Here is a 19,484-nt window from a genome sequence, read left to right as displayed (position 1 = left end):
AGGTTGTTTAAAAATTTACGATGATATAGAATTTACTATAAAAACTAATCATTAGAAGACTGACAATGATATGCTATGAATACAGGAAAAAAAAGACAGTTGCAAGTATTTTTATTTAATTTTACTTTGATTGTTGTTAGAACACTTGCAACTTCAAGAAACTGGAAGGAAAAAAAAAAATATTGAAATTCCAAGAGAGCCAGGCTTTGACTTGTGATTACTTAAATACTTTTCCCACTTCAGGATGGCACGATGTTAACTACCCTGGAATAGCGTTTGTTCCCGTTTATGGTACTGTACAGGTTTCTGAACCATGATAAATATAGGTGATTTTGCTTTAAATGTGTAATATCAGAAACAGGTGATTTGTTTCATTTTAGAGAACTATGATTTTCAAAGCCTTCTTATAGTATAAAATACTTGGAACAAAACGGATTGCATGTGATGGGTGGGTACCTGTTTTATGTTTTGTTTAGTTTAAAGACTTAGGTTTTTAAACTTCCTAAATTCTTTGTGTTTCCAAGCCTTTTACTTACAGCTTTGAGAGAAATGGCAGAACAGAAATGAGGGTTGTTTGGAACTTGTAATATCCCCATTTGTCTCAGAAATGGGGAGTTGTTGTGTTTGGATTTTTTTATATTTTTTTTTCTTGTTTTCAAAAAATTGTAGTAGTGCAGTTGTATGGTAATTCAAAGAGAAACTAAGGTTTTAGTAAATTTGATTTTTACAGTGTTGTTTAGATGTAACATTACAATCAAAACATTCTACAGAAATCCTCCAATATTTTATGCACACCATGTATATGTGTGTGTGTGCGTGTGTATTTTAACCTACAATCTGGTGGTAAGCAAAAGTTTTGGGTTTTTTTTTCATATTTACTCCTTCTTTTTTGGTCATTTATGCAAATGCTTCTCAAATAGAGTCCCCAGGAGTTTCAAGCTGGATGAACTTTGAGCTCAAATTGCTTTTCTCAGTTTATCTGTTATACAATTATTTTGCATCCTCAAACGATGGGATTTTGTGATCCACGTGCTGGCTTTCGCTTGGGTCCCAGCAGGGAGCTAAGAGCCGTGTCTGATATTTAAACACAGTGAAGTCTCTTAGAAGCTTATTGTCTCGCTACCGTGAGACTCGATGCTTACTTTGTTGAGTCAGTCTAACGCAGCAATTCCAAATGACATTTAATAATGATCAAACTATTTAGATGGAAGTCAGCTTCATACAACATGAATGTCAAACATTTATACAGTTCAGCCACAGCCCTTTCAGTAAAAACAAACTTCATTTGTTACAGAGTAATGAATCCCTCTCTATGGTGTCTATATTTTAACCATTCCTAGGCAAATTCTCCCATGGTTAACACTGGCTTGGAGATTTGCCATTCGTCTCGGGTTTTCCTATTAGTCCATTTTATGTATTGCTTGCTCTCTCCTACAAAGGGAGAGAGACCATGAGAAAAAAAGGGAGAAAGCATATTATTTGGCTTTTATTCTTATATTCATATATTTCGCAAAAGATCGTTATAGATGATTTCTCAAGCAAACCTACATAACTGACTTAAGAATTTGTTTCTTTCAGTATTATTCAAATACAAACAGCTTTTTGTAACAGCTTTTTACGTTTTAATGCATTTTACGTGGAAGTGTGCACCAGGAAAGCTCTTAAGCATGACGTTGGGTTCACCTGGTTTATGGGGAATATACATTTCCCAGGAGAGCAGAATAACAGCTTGTGCAGAGTGTGCATGTTCTGGTTAGAGTGTACACAAACGAAGAAATCGGCGACCACTCCATGGCTAGGCTCTGCAGGAAGCAGGTAAAATGTTTTACCTCCTTTCCCTGCTTACCACTCGTTCCTCAAAATTTGCAACTTTTGAGATACATTTGGCTTTAGACAGTGGAAGAAATTTAGAACTGAAAATAGTCTTCCCTCCTGTCCACCATGTTTTTTGAGATGACGTGGTGCATCGAATTCAGTCATTTCCCATTACTTTGTTCTCCTTCTCCCCTGCAGATACCTCTGTGCACACTGTCTGCCCTCTTCCTCTCTCTCTGTGGGGAGAGCCTATTTATTTCATAGAATCATAGAATGGTTTGAGTTGGAAGGGACCTGAAAGATCATCTACTTCCAACCCCCCTGCCATGGGCAGAGACACCTCCCACTAGACCGGGTTGCTCAAAGCCCCATCCAGCCTGGCCTTGAACACTTCCAGGGATGGGGCATCCACAACTTCTCTGGGCAACCTGTTCCAGTGTCTCACCACCCTCACAGGAAAGAATTTCTTCCTAATATCTAATCTAAATCTCCCATCTTTCAGTTTAAAACCATTACCCTTCAATTTATCACTACACTCCCTAATCAAGAGTCCCTCCCCATCTTTCCTGTAGGCCCCCTTTAGGTACTGGAAGGCTGCAGCAAGGTCTTTCTGGAGCCTTCTCTTCTCCAGGCTGAACAATCCCAGCTCTCTCAGCCTGTCCTCATAGGAGAGGTGCTCCAGCCCTCTGATCATCTTCGTGGCCCTCCTCTGGGCCCCTTCCAACAGGTCCATGTCCTTCTTGTGCTGAGGACTCCAAAGCTGGACACAGTACTCTGTGCCAGCCACAGTTTCCCAGTGCCTGGCTGAGGTCCCTAACAGTTACTTGACAAAAGACAGTTGTTGGATGTTGCCAGGCCTGTTTCTCCCCCCTCCTACACCAAAGTCCCTCTGGCTTTCCACAGATGCCAGCCAAGATGAAATCATCTGCATTTGGATGTCAGGAAGGCAGTGCATATACTCATGAGAGTCCTTAGCGTCTGACTCTCTTTGGCAGTTTAGCAAAGTTACCTTTCAGAGGAGTGAGGTGTTGCACTAAAGTCTAATGTTTACTGTTAAGTGGGGTGACGTTTTTCCTGTGAGGCGATGGGCAGGCTTGCATGGTGGATGTGGCATAAGCCAATCCAAATGCCCTCTGCTCACGTTGCTAACTCTTAGCCTGGCTTTTAAACTTGAGCTAGAAGTGTTCACGCTGTGCTTGGAGATGGAGTTCAGGGGTTTTGCTGATGTACTGGGCTTCCCGGTCTGTCACGAGGAGCCTGCACCTATGCTTACATGCTGCGTGGGTGCTTGAACACCTTCCCATCCCCTGGTAAATTCTCTGACTCTGGCTGCGTCTGTGACCGGGCATGTTCTTGTGTATAAATGGGGTGGGGAGGGCAGTGAGGTGAACTGAGAAAAAGCTTATCCTCGTGCTTAACTGACAATGTAGATGTTGCTGAACTGACCAGCTTCACTCTAGGGAACAGCTTTTGGCTTTGTTCCCCACTGAGCAGTAAGATTTCTCCTCCATCTCTGAATTGGACAAAATGTCTTTAAAATGCGCGGTCTTTTATGCTCTTTTCTATCCGCATGAATCCAGTGAAATGCAGCTGCTCTGGTTTCAATCCCTGTCAGCCACAGAAAAACGTCAAATCTTCCAACAAGTTCTTAGCAATGCTGATGTGGATTTAAATGCTATCAAGCAGTAAGAACAAATATATTTTTAGATACTTCTGTCAAGTCTGACATTGATGTGTCCTATCAGTTCATTGTCAGATTGGCCCCTTGATTTATGTGGAATAATTTCCACATAACTTGCTTGTTTCACCTTTCCTCTGAAAGGTCACCAGGAAATAAGCTGAAGAAATGCCCAGTCAGCGTTTTGGAGACTTGCATTTGATGCTGCGTCATGGTCACAACCTGTGCTGTCTAGAGCAAAAGAACAGTGACTTAACCACACCGGTGACCTGCCGCATGGGGGGAGAAGTCAGGAGCTTTTCCTGAAAACACTGCAAAAGGTGCATAGTCCAGGCACACGCGCTCTTTTGCCCAGAGGCTGGTGAAAGGGCTGGGACCTGCCATTGCAGCTCAAGAGCTGCGAGCGCAGTGCACTGCTCTGGGATTATCAGCTGCTGGGGGCTGCCTTATCGCCTCACATTTCTAAAAGGCAAAAAATGACACACGGACAACCTTGGCGCTGAACGGAGCTGCACTGGTGTGGTTCTGCCAGGTGTCTCACTTTAAGGGAACAAGTCACCTGAAGCACCTGCTGTGCTGCTTTTACCGTCCCTCATTACTTCTAAAATCTTAGTGGCATTTAGCTGTGTGGTGGGAGTGAGTATACAGTGTTCAGGAAGGCTTAGAAGTTTGAACCTGAGTCTCTGGCATGCAATCTACTTTTTCTTTTTTTGCTGTAGAAAATGCAGGAACCTCCACTTTAAAATAGGATTTGACATAAAAACCCTGCAAGAGCATGGTTAGGATTATATATTGAGAGATGAATTTATTTAACCTGAGGGCAGCAAGAGAGGATTAGATATTTTAATTCCCCCCCCTTCCCTAATGACTGTTACAGACTGCTGACACTTGTTTGGCTCGGAGAAGATGACCTGTACACTGAAGTGATTAGCGTGCGCAGTGAATTTTTTAACACCTCCTACTGAAAACAAAATGCTGTCTCACAAAACAAAGCATGTTTTTCATGGGGCATAATAGCACTCCTATGAAATCAGGAGCATTATCACTCAAGTAGGACGTGCAGCTTATGAGTCGGTCTCACAGATCGTGAAATTTGTGACCTATCTTGTCCAGGCAGCTGGGTGATGATTTTCAATGCTCTCACAAGTGACATGACTTAACAACGTGGAAAATATATTTTAGTAGGAATTGCTGTGGTTCAGCATTTCAGACTAGCTAGATACTTCGCTGCTGAACCTGAGAGGATAACTTTAGCTACCTAATTTCTAAAACGTACTTGTCAGTTCAGTTTTTTTCTGGGAATTCTTACATGATAGATAAATGAATGTACTGATGAGGCAAAAAATTACTGTAAATTAGTAGGTGTTTATTTCTTAGAGGCCAATTTGTTTTGGTATGTCTCCTAATTAAATGTACAATTGTGCTTTTAAACACAGGATAGTTTTCTCATTAAAAGATAAGGCCTGAATAGAGATCCCTTCCTGGGCTCAGTCCCGTTGCCTTAACAAGAATATTACCTGTACAAACAGCTGCAATTAAAGCTTGCTCTCTTATCGTTCATAATTTACTTGAATTGAAAATCACTTGTTTCATTTGTTTGGGTATTTGATCCAGAATTATGCACTTGAGGGACAGATTATACAGTTGACCCATAAGTGGAATACATTTGGAGCATTTTTAATTTTTCTTAAGCTACAGACTTATTGAATTTCTGTGAGTAAGAGAAAACATTGAATAAAAAGCATCAGTCATGTCCCTTTCAGTTATTCCAGTGTAATGTGACCCATATCTGTATGACTGTAGTCATGTGAATGTGAAAATGATCAGCTTTTTTTAAAGCTAACTGTACTTCGATTTTGGTATTAAAGTATGCCATCTACTTTCTTTTCTTCATCGCACCAGCAGAACGGGAATGTGCCACAGCATGGCTGCAGCCACGGCTTCCATATACTATTGTAAGGAGACAGCTGTTGTGGGACTGGAGTCAGCGTCTTGCGATGCTCTTCTACAGCTTCTCCCATCCTCCTCGTTACAGTGTTGAACAAGGGCTCAGTGTCGGCTGATAGGGGATTTGCCTCAGAAGGATCTTTTGAGAGATCAAACAGCAGCGGAGGGTCATGATGGGTTACCCCATCTCCGAAACATGGGCAAATTCCTCTTCCAAAACAGCCCCCAGAAGCTTCTGGTTGGAACACTGGAGTGGCATAATGAGCTTTCCATGTGGTGCCACCTGTGGCAGAAGAAGCACATTTGAACAGCTTAATGGCATTAGGAGTCAGGGGAGGTCCCTGAAAGGCTGGTTCATGTTTTAAGTGATCTGCTTTGTCGTTCCTAGGGCTTATGTTGGGGTTGTCACATAGGGAAAAGGCTCTTTTGGGAGCTGGCAGGGATTCAGAATGGTTTTTGTGGCTCTTGGGCACACCTTGGCTCTGGTACATGCAGGGCCATATACACTATGTAGATGGTTAGATCTAATTATTTTTGTCTGCAGAGGGAGTCTCTGATGCTTTCTTGTGCCTCGTTAAAACTCTACATGCCTCTTGGAGGTGGGGGGGCGGGGGGAGGGGGGAATGGAGAACATAGCCCCCGATTTCTGGGTGCAGGTACTCTCTGTGTCTGAGCCAAGAGCACCTGGATAGAAACTGATCACAGATCACTTCCATGCTCACATTCCAGCACACTTTCAAGTAAGGTGGTAATTGCAGGCCACGAACACAGTAAAACCTAGAGTCTAGTTTTTACATTAACATGATGAAGGCAATTGAATTGCAGCTTTAGAGCTTGTACTTCATCCAGCTCTAGTACTGACCACTGGATAAGTGCGGATCTGCAACTTGTAATGAAATGACAAATGACTAGGACTAAATCTGAATGCAGCTCAACAGGAGATTTGCCTTCCTTTTCCCTCCTCCTTTTTCCCCCTATTCCTCACCCCGCATTTGGAAAGCACTACGCCGAACTCAGAGGCAAGGATGTGCCCAGCAAGAAGACAGCAATTAGATACTATGTCTGAAAAAGGGAGAGGAAAAGAAAAGGGGACATTCAATGCTTGGAGCCACTTCTGTAATGCCTTGAGTACAAATAGGTGACAACTGCATTGTCCCTGCGTGGCATTTTCTTTTTGGTTCAATGGAATCTGCTTAACTGTCCTTCCTTCTATTGTCCCTGGAGCTGTTCTTCATGGCTGGGAGTCTACAGCTTTATTCTTCTGTCTCTGTTGTGTCACTACTGCTAGAACATATTTTATTAATAAATAGAATTTTAAAACTTCTTAAACACTGAGGGGGAACAACATATTAAGGTTCAGACAATCTTTTAGCTTAAAATCTCCAGTTGCTGGCTGGTTGGCTGGCTAGCTATGTATCTATTTCCACCCCACGGTTTCCACGTTCTGCTAAGCTGTGCTTCTGCACTTCTGTGGAGTGATGATATCTCAGTGGTTCTGAAATGTTTTGGCATAGTACAGTTAGAAATGTTACAAATTTTAGATATCCCTGTTTCTGAAATTGTGAGAGAAAGGATGCAGAAGGTCAGTTTCTTTAAGGAAATGGGCTCGCTTCCTGATGGCTTACTAGGGACAGGTATTCCTTAGGTGTGTGCTTTGCTCCCCATAACTTATATACTGTAGGGCAGCTCAGAGAAGTGAGCGTAGAGTTTCTAAGGAGAATTGTTCTGATTCTGCAAATCTTAAGGCTTACTTTTCACAGCTGCAAATAACTACTGGAGTTGCAGAGTGGGAGAGAGCCAGCTCCTTCTTAGTTAATTCTGAAGGATACAGTGAGGCTGATTGTAATTAACCTGTGTTGGTGAGCTGAGCAGACAGCTGGGTTACAGCGGGATGAAAGGAAAAAAAAAAAAAAAAGGTGGTAGAAATCAGTGCTGATGGAAGCAGCAGGGGTTTCACTCAGCTCCAAGAGGCAAAGAGGGATATGCAATTTGCTGCTGAAGTAGCTCTGACAGAATTTGAAGGATGCGTGTGAATTCTAGGGCAACATGTTAATATAATATGTCCAAGGAAAAGGAAACCTGCTTCTTAATCCAAACATCTCTCAAACCCATCTGGTAACAATCAATCAATTTAACGAGCAGAAAGAAACAAACTGCCACTAATAACCCTTATTGTGCTGTGGTAGAGGAAAGGACTCTTTAACATACAGACAAAGGATTCTTCTGGCTTCAGTGAAGGGATTAATTGATGCGTCCTGCCTGGGTGACATCAAGACACAATGGCTTCATATCTAGGCTGTCCAAGAGATAGAAGTAAACAGACAATAAATACGTAATAGGAACGTGATATACTTGTAAATGAGCTAAAACAGACTCTAAATAAAGTGTCAGCCCAGTCAGAAGTAATGGCAGTTGGAACTAAGAATCAAAATTTCTGGCTTGGCTGAAAGTCAAGCCCCCCCAGTAATATTTGATTAGCCTGTCTTTCATAGGCAGGGCATCCCATTGTTTTCAACTCCCTTGCCATGAGCAGTTGTGGTTCAATGGGGAAAAATTGTAGAAAGGCATGTGTAGGAGATCTAGGGCTGCGTCTGGCTTCACAGGAACACAAAACACACCTTGTGTCTGCATATCCTATCTGTGTTACAGGTAGCGTGGCCTATTAGAAACTGATCTGTAGACCAGAATAGTTATAGATGGCTTAACATCCATGCTGTGGTTCTCTGGGGGTATTTTACTGGGAGGTAACTCTTTTCTGGTCCTATCTACACAACATCTTTTAGGGATTAGAACATACTAGGTATTAGCCAGCAGAGGACTACAAAGATGATCAAGGGACTAGACCAGCTCTCAGGAGGAAAGGCTGAGACCTGGGTCTGTTTAGCCTGGAGAAGACTGAGAGGGGATCTCATCAATGCTTATAAATAGCTAAAGGGCGGGTGTCAAGAGGATGGGGTCAGACTCTTCTCAGTGGTGCCCAGCAACAGGACAAGGGGCAATGGACACAAACTGGAACACAGGAAATTCCATTACTTCAAGGATGGAACAGGCTGCCCAGAGAGGCTGTGGAGTCTCCTTCTCTGGAGTTATTCAAAACCCACCTGGATGTATTCCTGTCCAGCCTGCTCCAGGTGAACCTGCTTTGGCAGGGGGGTTGGGCTAGATGATCTCTGAAGGTCCCTTCCAGCCCCTACCATTCTGTGATTCTGAAGCTTATTTCACAGTTTCACATAAACTAAAGCCATGATCTCCAAGCCCATACCACAACGCAACCCAAAGCACAGTGAGGGCGTATGCTCAAGTGGGGTTTGCTTCAAAAGCACACTTCTGATCTGAACTAAAATTGTAAGGTAGACATACCTTACATAGCCTAGGGGAGCAAGGGGTAAAAGCTGAGTGAGGAGACCAGCAGTCCTTTAACCTAAAAAGCAATTCTTCAAATGCTTGATGGAGTATGTATTTAGCCTCTCACTAGTGAAGTGTGAACAGATAGATGTCTTACACCTGAAGATGATCAGAGGGCTGGAGCACCTCTCCTGTGAGGACAGGCTGAGAGAGTTGGGGTTGTTCAGCCCGGAGAAGAGAAGGCTCTGGGGAGACCTTATAGCGACCTTCCAGTACCTGAAGGGGGCCTACAGGAAGGATGGGGAGGGACTCTTTATCAGGGAATGTAGTGATAAGACGAGGGGTAACAGTTTTAAACTGAAAGAAGGGAGATTTAGATTAGATATTAGGATGAAATCCTTTACTGTGAGGGTGGTGAGGCACTGGAACAGGTTGCCCAGAGAAGCTGTGGATGCCCCATCCCTGGAAGTGTTCAAGGCCAGGCTGGATGGGGCCTTGAGCAGCCTGGTCTAGTGGGAGGTGTCCCTGCCCATGGCAGGGGGGTGGGAACTGGATGGTCTTTAAGGTCCCTTCCAACCCAAACCATTCTGTGGTCTCTAATAGCAGCTCTAAGAGCTGGGCTGTCATCGTCAGCGTCGAACTCCCGGGTCTGCTGAGTATTGGGTACGCGGGGAGAGAGAGAATCAAACCGGCACCACGAGCCGGTGGCGGCGGTTGGCCGGTGCCGCGCTGCCCCCTGGCGGCGCCTTCGCTTCCCGGCTGAGGGGAGAGCGGCCGCCGCGGCCCCGTAGCGCTCACTCACCGGACCCGCATGCCTGCCCCCCCCGGCCCGGTGCCCGGCCACGGCTAGGCCGCGGGACGCTTCGGGAGGCGGGCCTGCACAGCACCACGCCCGCTGCGTTCCCTGCCAAGGCCTTTCTCGCCCTGGCTGGCCTACTCGCTACAGCACTCGGACGGAAGGGGCGCACCAGCCCCTCCTCCAGTGTTTTGTGTTTTTTTTTTTTTTCCTAGATTTTAAATATTTTAATGACTTCAGTGTGCTAAAAAAAAATGCCACTGTGCCAGCAGCCGAGGGAGATAATCCCTAACCAAAACTGGGTGCCCAAAGCGTTAGGTTATGGGGTTGGTTCAGCTAATCTTGATTGATAATTACTGCAGAAACCCAATTTCCACAGGATGAGCAAAGATGCAGAGAGGCAATTTACACACGTCACTCAGAGATGACCGATTTTGAGTGTGCCCAAGCAGAGGAAAGAACTGAGTCCTGGTCACCTTAGATAGTGAGTTGAGGCAGCCAAAATGTTGGCCTTGAGTAATGTTGTTTCTCAATTGTTGTGCGGTTCCCTCCCTGAGATCACCGTCTGTCGTAGCCTTGGTGGTCTCAGGTTGTCCAAACCCCCACCCAGACCAGCCCCACCTGTTTGTGGCTGGGCCAAGCACCCCAGTGCTGACGCAGTTCTGCCCCCCTGCAGTGGCCCTGGTAGGGCTGTGAAGGCCCTGCCACCCAGAGACAAGGCAGAAGATGGGCAGTTGTAGCACTCTTGCCCTTTTTTGTTTTGTTTTGTTTAAAGAAACAATCTCTTTCTTAGTTCTTAGACAAAAATGTTATCAGCACCTTCTCTCCAGAGAAAATCAAGAATGAGGAGGCCCAACAGAAAACAAACAAACAAACAAACAACCCCACAAAACCCCCCAACCTTCCCTGGAGGGCCTGAAGGTGCTGCACTGTATGGAAGAACCATGCTTGTGAAACACCCTTGGACTTAGCATCTTCTACCATACAACTCCTTCAGCGGTGCGGGGGTTGCTCTGGATCTCACATTGAAGGGATTAGCCCCTCGCATACTGTACACTGTCTGGTATAGCTTACACATTTTTCCTTGAACGAAGTACCCAGATTTATCTTTGGGGATGAAGAAGCTAAAAATAAAATTCCACCGCAGCACCCGGCATCACAGCCTCACATTTAGTCCTTACTCCCTTTCTTCCATGTTTACTGTCACCGAGCACAGGGAGTTCCTGCCTGGAAGCCATGCTTCTGTCAAACACGGTATGACGATAAGAGCACTGACCTCAAGGTTAAACTGCAGCATGACTAGAAGTTTGGTATTGCAACTCTGGTATGTATTTTCTCATACCATTTGCTGACAGACAGCAAAGTTCTTGGCCATTACCCTGACGTCTCGTGCATGTGTGTGTAGGGGAGCAGAGAAGACCATTTTGAAATAATTGCAAGTACAAGTAAGTTTTATAGTCTTCAAGTGTTCACTGAGCAAGTAGATTCTTGGCTTGATGTTATCTATGCTTCATACTGTCAGAAAGTATCATAAAGGAAATATAAATGGGCATGAGAAAGATCACTGTGGCCTAAGAAGGATTTCCTGCTGGGCTGCCTAAGGTTATCTCACCCCACGGTCAGCCCTCAAAAGTGCTTTTCAAACATACCTTGTCAACATACCAGATGAATGTGAAGAGCTGCTGGTGGTGGCATGCCCTAGCATTTGTAGCTGTTACCTGATCTCAATCTCTAAAGAACTTTGTAATTCTTCTCTTACCTCACAGATAAAACAAAAATTAAGAGGTCTCATTTAAGTTTCTAAAGGATGGGATGATGAGTAGGCACAACCTACTCCATTGGCTTCTGCATTTCTCCAGCTGTGCGGAATGAAAAAATCCAAGTACAGCATCCCCATGAATTTGTCATCTTACTGTCACGTCATCACTTACTGTCACATCATCCAGTCACAGAAGGTGCAATTCATCTCAACTAACTTTAAGTTATATAAAGGTGATTTTTATATTGGATATAGTCAGTCTCAGCTCCCTTTTTAGTTAGTGGAGAGAAACACGCGTGACTGATCTAGCCCAGATGTGCTTATCAGAAGGAGGCGAATCACACCTGCATCTCTTCAATGACCATAAAACAAGCAGCTCAGATCCAGGCACCTGTGTTTGGTTGCAGAAATGCCACCCTCCGTTCTGAGCAGGAATAAGGACACAGCTACAGTCACTGGCCTGTTCTCTTTAACACTGTAATGGAGGGTGACAACAGCAAAGATTGGGTGCTTGTTGAAAGCTCAGGAAAGCATTTCAGGTGCAGTCAGCCTGTCTAATGCCACAGCTGAAACAAAAGGGAACAAATAAGAGAGGGCTATTGAAAACAAACAAACTAGCACTTAAGATAAAGACCTTATGGAGTGTGGTTCCTTTTTCTTCAATCTTACACTAAAGCTGATCCAGAATGCTTTTGCAGCAAAAGTGAAAGAAACACTGCAATGACAGGGAGATTCTTGAAGCTATGCTACCCAGAAAGCAAACCCCTTCATCTTGTGCAAGGCAGGACAGCTAACAACAAAGCCTTTCTGCACCTTGCAGAAGAACCGAGAGTTTGAGGCAATAAATTTACTCCAGAAACACATAGGTATGTTTTAACACGATACTCTGTTGGAAGCTCGAGGTCATTACCTCATCTCTGATTTGCAGGAGGGGGGATGTTTATACTCACTGTCCTTTTGGTGCCACCGCACCGCATGCAGAAATGCACCACAGTAGTGAAACATGAACTCGTGCCCGGAGCGCTGAACTGTCCCCTGCAGCAAAGGCAGCAAGGGGCGCCCATCGATGACCCTGGTGGAGAGGACGGGAGTCACCAGACTGCTTAAGAATTTTAGTCTGCAGCTGGAGCATGAACTGTACTCACTCTCCGTGTATGCAGCATTAGGATTTCAAGTGCCATTTCTAAACCAAGCTGCTGTTTACCTAATGAGCCCTGAGATTTTTAATTGTGTGGATGGGTGGATACCAGTGATTAGCAGTTACTAGCAGTTTTCGAAATTACAGCTAGTTCACACATCCTGCCTGGGGAGGTAAGTTACCATTACTGTAATTTTCTTGGGAGTAAGTGATAACCATAGTGAAGGTGTGGTTCACAGCTTGCTCCCTGAAACGGAAGTCACTGATAGCTCTGTGAGCCTGAGGCTTCATAAAAAAACCCCACCAAACCCCCAAAACCCAAAATGCAACAAACCCCCAAACCAAAAAAACCTCCCAAACCCCCATGTACTTAATTGACTAACAGTTGGTTTAGTTACATACCACCAGTACTTTATGCTTTTAGGTCAAGTGGCTTGGCCACCCACGCTTTCTTGTGCTCTTTTAGAAGTGTCTAACACAGACGCTACAAATCGATTACTATTGAGGAAGCTATTTTTCCAGTGCTGGCAGCCAAATGCAGGCCATGTGCCGTTTGCTCCACCTTCCCTAACTCATGAAAAACTAGGCTTCTTAGTCTTGGAAAGTGTCCTAAATCAACCAGGTTGCCTTTTAGCGATTAGAAAACTGAGTTAGCTAAATGACTCTTTACAAAACATACTATTTCCCTTTGCTTTTTCCATATAAGCAGCAAAGATGAGGAAAGCTACGCAGAAAGCTAGAGAATTACCTGGTTAAGAAACAAACAGAATTTAACCTGTAGCTGTTAGGATGCATGACATACATAGTCAGCTTCTATCTAAATCGAGAAAGGGGAGCAAGTATGGTTTATGAAGCCATCTTTGTACCTGTCCTGAGGCACTGCCCCTCCAGCCAGGTGAACCACGGTTGGGAAAATGTCCATAAGGCTTGTCAGTTCATGGATAACTGTCCCTGCAGGCAACACTCCCGGCCATCTAACTATTCCTGGGACACGGATCCCTCCTTCCCAGCCTCCCATTCCTTTTCCACCTGTTAGAGAGGAGGGGACAGGGAAATACCAAAAAGATAAAAGAATGAAAGATATTAGATGTTTATTATGCATGTATAATAAAAGGTTTTAAAACTTTAAGAATATTCAAATAACTCCAATGAAAACACACTAAGTCCTGGAGAACAGTAGAATGACTACAGTGCAAATTCCACTCTTCAAAAATAACCTCTTTATTTTACACTGCATTCTTGGGTGGCACATACAGCAGCCCACTACTAAGCAGTGTTTTTGGCAGAAGGGAAACAATTCCACTCTCTGACATTCTGACCCATAATTTTCAGTGAATGTCATGTCTGAGGATAATCTTCACACCCCCTAATAACATGTCCAAGAAAAAAGTCTGTTATTAATAACAAGCAAAATCTGACTTGGCGTCAATGGGACGTGGGTGCCTTGGTGCCTGAGGAAGGGGGATTAACACTGGGCAAGCTCGGTTGCTTTGCTAAGTGATGCTGGACTTTGCTATGGACAAGGTGCGCTCATAGTTATAGCTGAGAGGCAAGGTTCCCAAATCTTGGTTTTAAAGGCTGACAGGGTGGCATGATGGATTATAAACAGGGCAAGTCCGCTTTCTTATGAAATAATCTTTGTGCTATGTAAGATAATGGTATCTCATGCTTTGTTATTCACTAGCGGCTGTTCTCATTATTCAAATGTGTGGCTTATCTATCTTCTTGTTTTTAATGTCCTGTTAGCAATAGCAGCAGTGAGTTCTACAGATATTTATGAATGAAACTAATTTTTTAAGTCTTTTTTGAGTTGTTGCTAATTAGTTTCACTGGGATGTCCCCTGTTCTGCTGTATGTGGACATAAATGGGAATGCCTTTCTGTTATTAATATCTAAACTGATATTATATCTCGTCTCCTCTTACAATTTCATCATTGTCCTCTCATACTGAAATCTCTAATTCACCTTTCCTCTCCGGATTCTCCTGTTACTAATATACTTACGTTAGGCTAGAATAAATGAATTCCCTAAGTTCTGAGCTATTCAAGTGAACCTGCTGGCCTTTTTGCATCTGTTACTGGTAGGGAAACCTCATATCCAAAACTGAAGGCTAATTTAGCACTTAGGACTCATCCTGGATGAGATCCCAGCTGTATCAAACATTGCTTGTGTGGCTCATCAAGTAACTTACTACTAGACGATGTGCATTTTGATGCTGAGAAAGATCAAGGCATTTGAATCTTCTCCTTTAGGGAAATAAGTGATGGAAGCAGTTTTTAGGCTTCATTACACAATAACTGCCAAGCTGCCCAAGCTGTCACAGTGGCTTTTTGAGGCTCGGCAGTCTAGCAGGAGCACGTGCAAGAGATACCATAGATCTTCATTTCCACAGAGCTTTTGACACTGTGTTGCAAGCCAGTCATAGAAAGAGAGTTTAGATGAAACATGATAGATGAGAAACTGGAAAACTGTATCAAGAAAATAGCCATCATGATATATGCCAGTGTTGACATAGATAGTTGTCTACTGTGAAAAACAGAAGGATGTTTCAAGTGAGAGTCCAAACAGTGTGGTTCAGGATCTGCAACAGTGGAAGTTCAGATGGAACGTTAGGAAAAGGTTTTTCACAGAGAGGGTGGTTGGTCACTGGAACAGGCTCTCCAGGGAAGTCGTCACAGCACCAAACCTGTCAGAGTTCAAGGAGTGTCTGAATGACCCTCTTAGTCCTATGGCTTAGTTTTAGGTAGTTCTGCAAGGAGCACGGAGTTGGACTTGGTGATCCTTATGTGTCCCTTCCCACTTGAGATATTCTATGATTCTGCGATACTACAACATTTTCAAGTAATGCTTTGGGTTATGGATTAGATATTATGCTTACAATATTAAAAGACAACACTGAACCAGAAGGGGGTACAAGTATACTGGAGTCTACAGAACGGATGAACGAAGGGGAACATAGCAGCATTGAAATACACAATGACCTTGCAACAACAGGCTGTTGCAAGGAGGAAAGGAAGAATCTCTTCTTTGTAGATTGGCGAATAGGGCAAGATCTGTTGCTTAAACTGCAGCAAGGAAATACAAGGTAGGTACCAGGAAAAAACCTCCAGTAGCACAACGAAAACTGGATTATCTAGGAAATCACTGAAGGTTTTTAGAAATATGTTAGACAATATAGCTGTCAGAAGTAACTTTGATGACAGTGATCCTGCCTGGGAGCTGAAAGAGGAAAAGCTGATGCCCTGAATTTGCTTCAGTGCTACAATGCAAGATTATCATCCCAGCATATCGTTTAGTAAACACAGTCTATCTGGATGTATTTTCTTCTGTCATTTTCTTTTTAAGAGGAAGTCTTATGCATGTACACACTGCCAAAATTTTACCTTTATAGATCCCATTCCATCCACCAAACTGAGCATTTCCTCTGTGAGCCTCTAAGGATCCTCCGTGATCAGATGCAAAATAAATGAACGTGGCATTCTTCAAGCCTTCTTTGTCAATGGCATCCAGAAGCCTGCCTATAAGCAAAGCAAAACATCACAATTATGTCTGGAGATGCAGTCAAATTTTTTAGGTCTTGACTCAAAATTCAGTGAAGATGGAGTCTTTCCATTTACCTGAATAAGTTCTGTTATGAGCTACCACAAGCAACACAAAGTGCAATCCAGCATTACGGAAATAAGAGCTCAATGGAAAATTGCTGAATGTGTTCAAAATTTGTGTGTGGCGTCTATAAAACCAGGAAAATAAAAAATAAAACCAATTGGAAAATAATTCAAATGAATGATCCTTTTATTCAAGCTACTCAGAATACTCTGTCAGCTTTATGCTTTAAATTATCTCAGTCAAGGATTGCCTCCATTGTGTAGCCTCAAGCATCTTGAAAAGCTTAAATAATAGTGCTGCCTAGATTCCTAATCATAGAAAACTGCTGTGTCTCACCAGGAACTGAACAGGGACTCTGAGAACAGCTTGCATACTATCAACCAAAACCTTCTGATGTCAGCGGTAAAAACTTCATAGACTGTAATTCAAACCTAACTTCATAAGGAATGTTTTCGGTACCAATAGCATCAAATGTTTACACAGAATATGATTTATCTTTGATTGCTTGTCCTCATCACTTTCTGCATCAAATATATTCTCCAAGAACAGCTTCCATAGCTACAGAGGCAGCAGCAAAAGCTGAAGTATATAAGGAAAAAGCATAAGCCAGTAATCGTTTTTTTTGCTCAATCTCTTCTCTTTAACAGACTTCTTATGTCTCCTTGGTCAAACTACTTATTGACCTTTCCCTAAAAAGAGTTTAGATTGAGTCTAGGCATATTGGTTCTGAATTAGACCTCAAATCTCTTACTTAGCTGTCCAACCCTGGAGACTTCTGTCCTCACTAACTGCCATCCTGTTTGGCTTATACAAGGCATATTCCTTACACCATCGGATTTCTGCTATGCAGCTCTGCTTGCGTAGCCTGTGTCTGAAGGTAACTGGTGCCAAAAATACAAAATACAATTTTGTAAACATGGTTATTGGAGGAAGAAAAGGTTCAGGGACTGAACCTTGGCCTGGACAGGAGGCGAACACTTTGTCAAATATTCACTTTTGACTAAATACAAACAGTAGCTATTTCCCTCCCTCTCACTGAAGCAGAAAGGAATGACTAAGTAAGGCTTAAAAACCTAATTAAAATAGTAATTTAAGGTTTAAAAACCTAATTGGCACTCAGAGCCTAGATGTAAACCTAAGTGAGTATTCACGATGTACAGACTTCACACAATTTATTAAGTGAAAATCCATAGCTTTTTAATTTGGCCTTTTGTCTAGGTGGGAGTTCTGGTTTCTGCTCCAAGGATTATTCTTTGGTAAAAATAAACAAGTACACAAACCAACCACCGTATAATGTAGTATTCAGCAGCAGCATTACTTATATCTTCTGGGAGATGGAGACATGTCATACATTTTGATTAACAACGTGATCAAGCATATATTTGATTATTTTACTGCATTTAACACTGCAGCACAGAAGTTTGTCAATTAAAAAAAAAGAGAAAACAAATCCTCACAAAGAGAATTTTTCATCTTCAGATATAAAAACAAAAGGTGTGGTAATGGAATGGAAATCTCTGGAGACAACTGTGTATTCAAGACAAGTTCACTGATTTTTGATATATGCAAAAAGGGAATTCTCTGAGCACCCCTTTAGTTTCTTTTCCACGTTCAAATAAATGAAGGACTTTCTTCAAGAAGATCACTTACCCACCATCCAGTCCATCTCCTCTACGTTATCTCCATATAGGCCATGCCTGCTTCTTCCCTGAAACTTCTCTGTGGTAATGAGGGGGGTGTGAACATGTAGAAGGGAAACAAATAGAAGAAATGGTCTATGCTTGTTTCTGAAATAAAAGAAAACAATAGTAATTTCTCTGCAAACTGTCGCTCAGCCCAAAATATAACAGAGGTATTGTAGTGACTATCTCAATAAAAATTGTGGTCTAAACCAAAAATTTTTTATTTTGACATCTTTGCATTTTTGAGGTTTTGGGAGACAGAGGGGGTTAAAATACCCCTCAAAGATGCTGGTTCTGTATTAAGACCAAAATAGTAACGGGGCCTTTCTTTTTCTGGTTCCAAATTAGACACGTGTAGAACATTAAATAAATAAGTTCATAGCCAAAAGACTGACACACTCTCAGAGGCAAGGATAATTGGACTCACTTGCTTAAACTTAAACATGGATGTCACTGAGCATCTGAGACATCCTCATGGAAGAGGCAGATATGACACTGCACCCACAGGGGAACCGTATCCCTTTAACATCAGGCCAGGCAGCATACAGTAGGAACTTGAGACTATCTGTGCTCAAAGTTTTACAGAAGGAATTTATTTTACCTCCAATTTCCCTCAAAAAACAAAGAAACAACCTGTAAATCCTGACAGAAATAGTATAATCTTATTCAAGGATGTGTCCAGACTTGACACGTGAATACTTTTAAAGACTTAGTGGTTTGCTCAGTTCCAGCTGAGGTTACTAATAGTACTGTAAATGAAGGACACCTTTGGAAAACAAAACAAAGCAAAACTCACTATCACCCTCCTGTTTGTAAGACACTAACTTCATATGACACTTTCTATGACAGTCCATTCATCAGGCTAAGATCATTTGTCTGTTCCTACAGGTAGAAGGCCCAGTCCTTGGCCAGAACCCCTTTGTATTAGGTGAATAAAACATAAACACACAAAAAATCATCTTCCTTTTCTTGAGGAGCTGACAAGCTATGTATAAGACGAAGGGCAGCAGTTGGATGCTGACAAGTAGGGGGATGCCTGAAAACAACAAATTACCGGCCAGCATCAGGACGGGTAGTTCAGCATGCCAGCTGCCTAACCTAGTGGTGTAGGATACAGTAATTGCATTATTTTTAAAAGTCCTTAAAACACAATACAATTTTTTTTGTTACCTTTCAATGAATGAAACTGCCTCCTTCAGCATATTAGAAGTAGTTTTTTCTAGATTCATCGGTTGTTCAGTGATATCATGGTTTCTCATCAGGATACAGTTCCAGTACTTGGTTAAACCGTAGCTGGAGAACCAGGAGATGAAATACAGGAGTCCACAGATGGCCAGACATATGATTATTTTCCATTTTACTGAGAATAAATTGGCAAGTTTTCCAATCAAAAGAGTAAACACTGCAAGGATGATCATCTGTGTGTAAAACCAATATGTATCTTGCAAAGACTTGGCCAGTTCGGGGTCATCTGTGCCTTGACACTCATTCAAAAGGGTAAAAGGCATGCCATAAAAATAATCAAAGCCATGATTTAAAGGATGGTGGCAGTGATCACGGCGGGATTTGCAGTTCACACCCATATGCCACTTCCCTGAAAATATAAAACAAAGATCTTAAATCCAACGTCGTTACTCTCGGGTGTGCCTGCCCTATTTCTATTAGGTTGGCTGAACTTCGCAGTTAAGGTGCAGCCAAGGGAGGACCTGATGTGGAAT

The 19,484-nt window shown here is 42.7% G+C and overlaps 1 protein-coding gene across 5 annotated transcripts in view; it reads right to left on the bottom strand.

Annotated features, from left to right (window-relative positions):
* Positions 1 to 2,730: 2,730 nt before the first annotated feature.
* LOC141750988 (arylsulfatase D-like) overlaps positions 2,731 to 19,484 on the bottom strand; it is a 27,279-nt gene continuing 10,525 nt past the window's right edge. For all 5 annotated transcript variants that reach the window (XM_074607124.1, XM_074607117.1, XM_074607127.1 and 2 more), the window contains 6 exons: positions 18,937 to 19,360; positions 17,735 to 17,871; positions 15,862 to 15,996; positions 13,345 to 13,507; positions 12,291 to 12,412; positions 2,731 to 5,723 (listed from right to left, as the gene is read on the bottom strand). In XM_074607124.1, coding sequence (XP_074463225.1) covers positions 5,356 to 5,723; positions 12,291 to 12,412; positions 13,345 to 13,507; positions 15,862 to 15,996; positions 17,735 to 17,871; positions 18,937 to 19,360 — 1,349 coding nt within the window. In that variant the 3' untranslated portion in view covers positions 2,731 to 5,355. The remainder of the gene's footprint in view (positions 5,724 to 12,290; positions 12,413 to 13,344; positions 13,508 to 15,861; positions 15,997 to 17,734; positions 17,872 to 18,936; positions 19,361 to 19,484) is intronic.

The sequence above is a fragment of the Larus michahellis genome, chromosome 1 (genome assembly GCF_964199755.1).
Source record: "Larus michahellis chromosome 1, bLarMic1.1, whole genome shotgun sequence".
Classification (NCBI taxonomy): domain Eukaryota; kingdom Metazoa; phylum Chordata; class Aves; order Charadriiformes; family Laridae; genus Larus; species Larus michahellis.
This window is presented reverse-complemented; position numbering and strand designations above follow the sequence as displayed.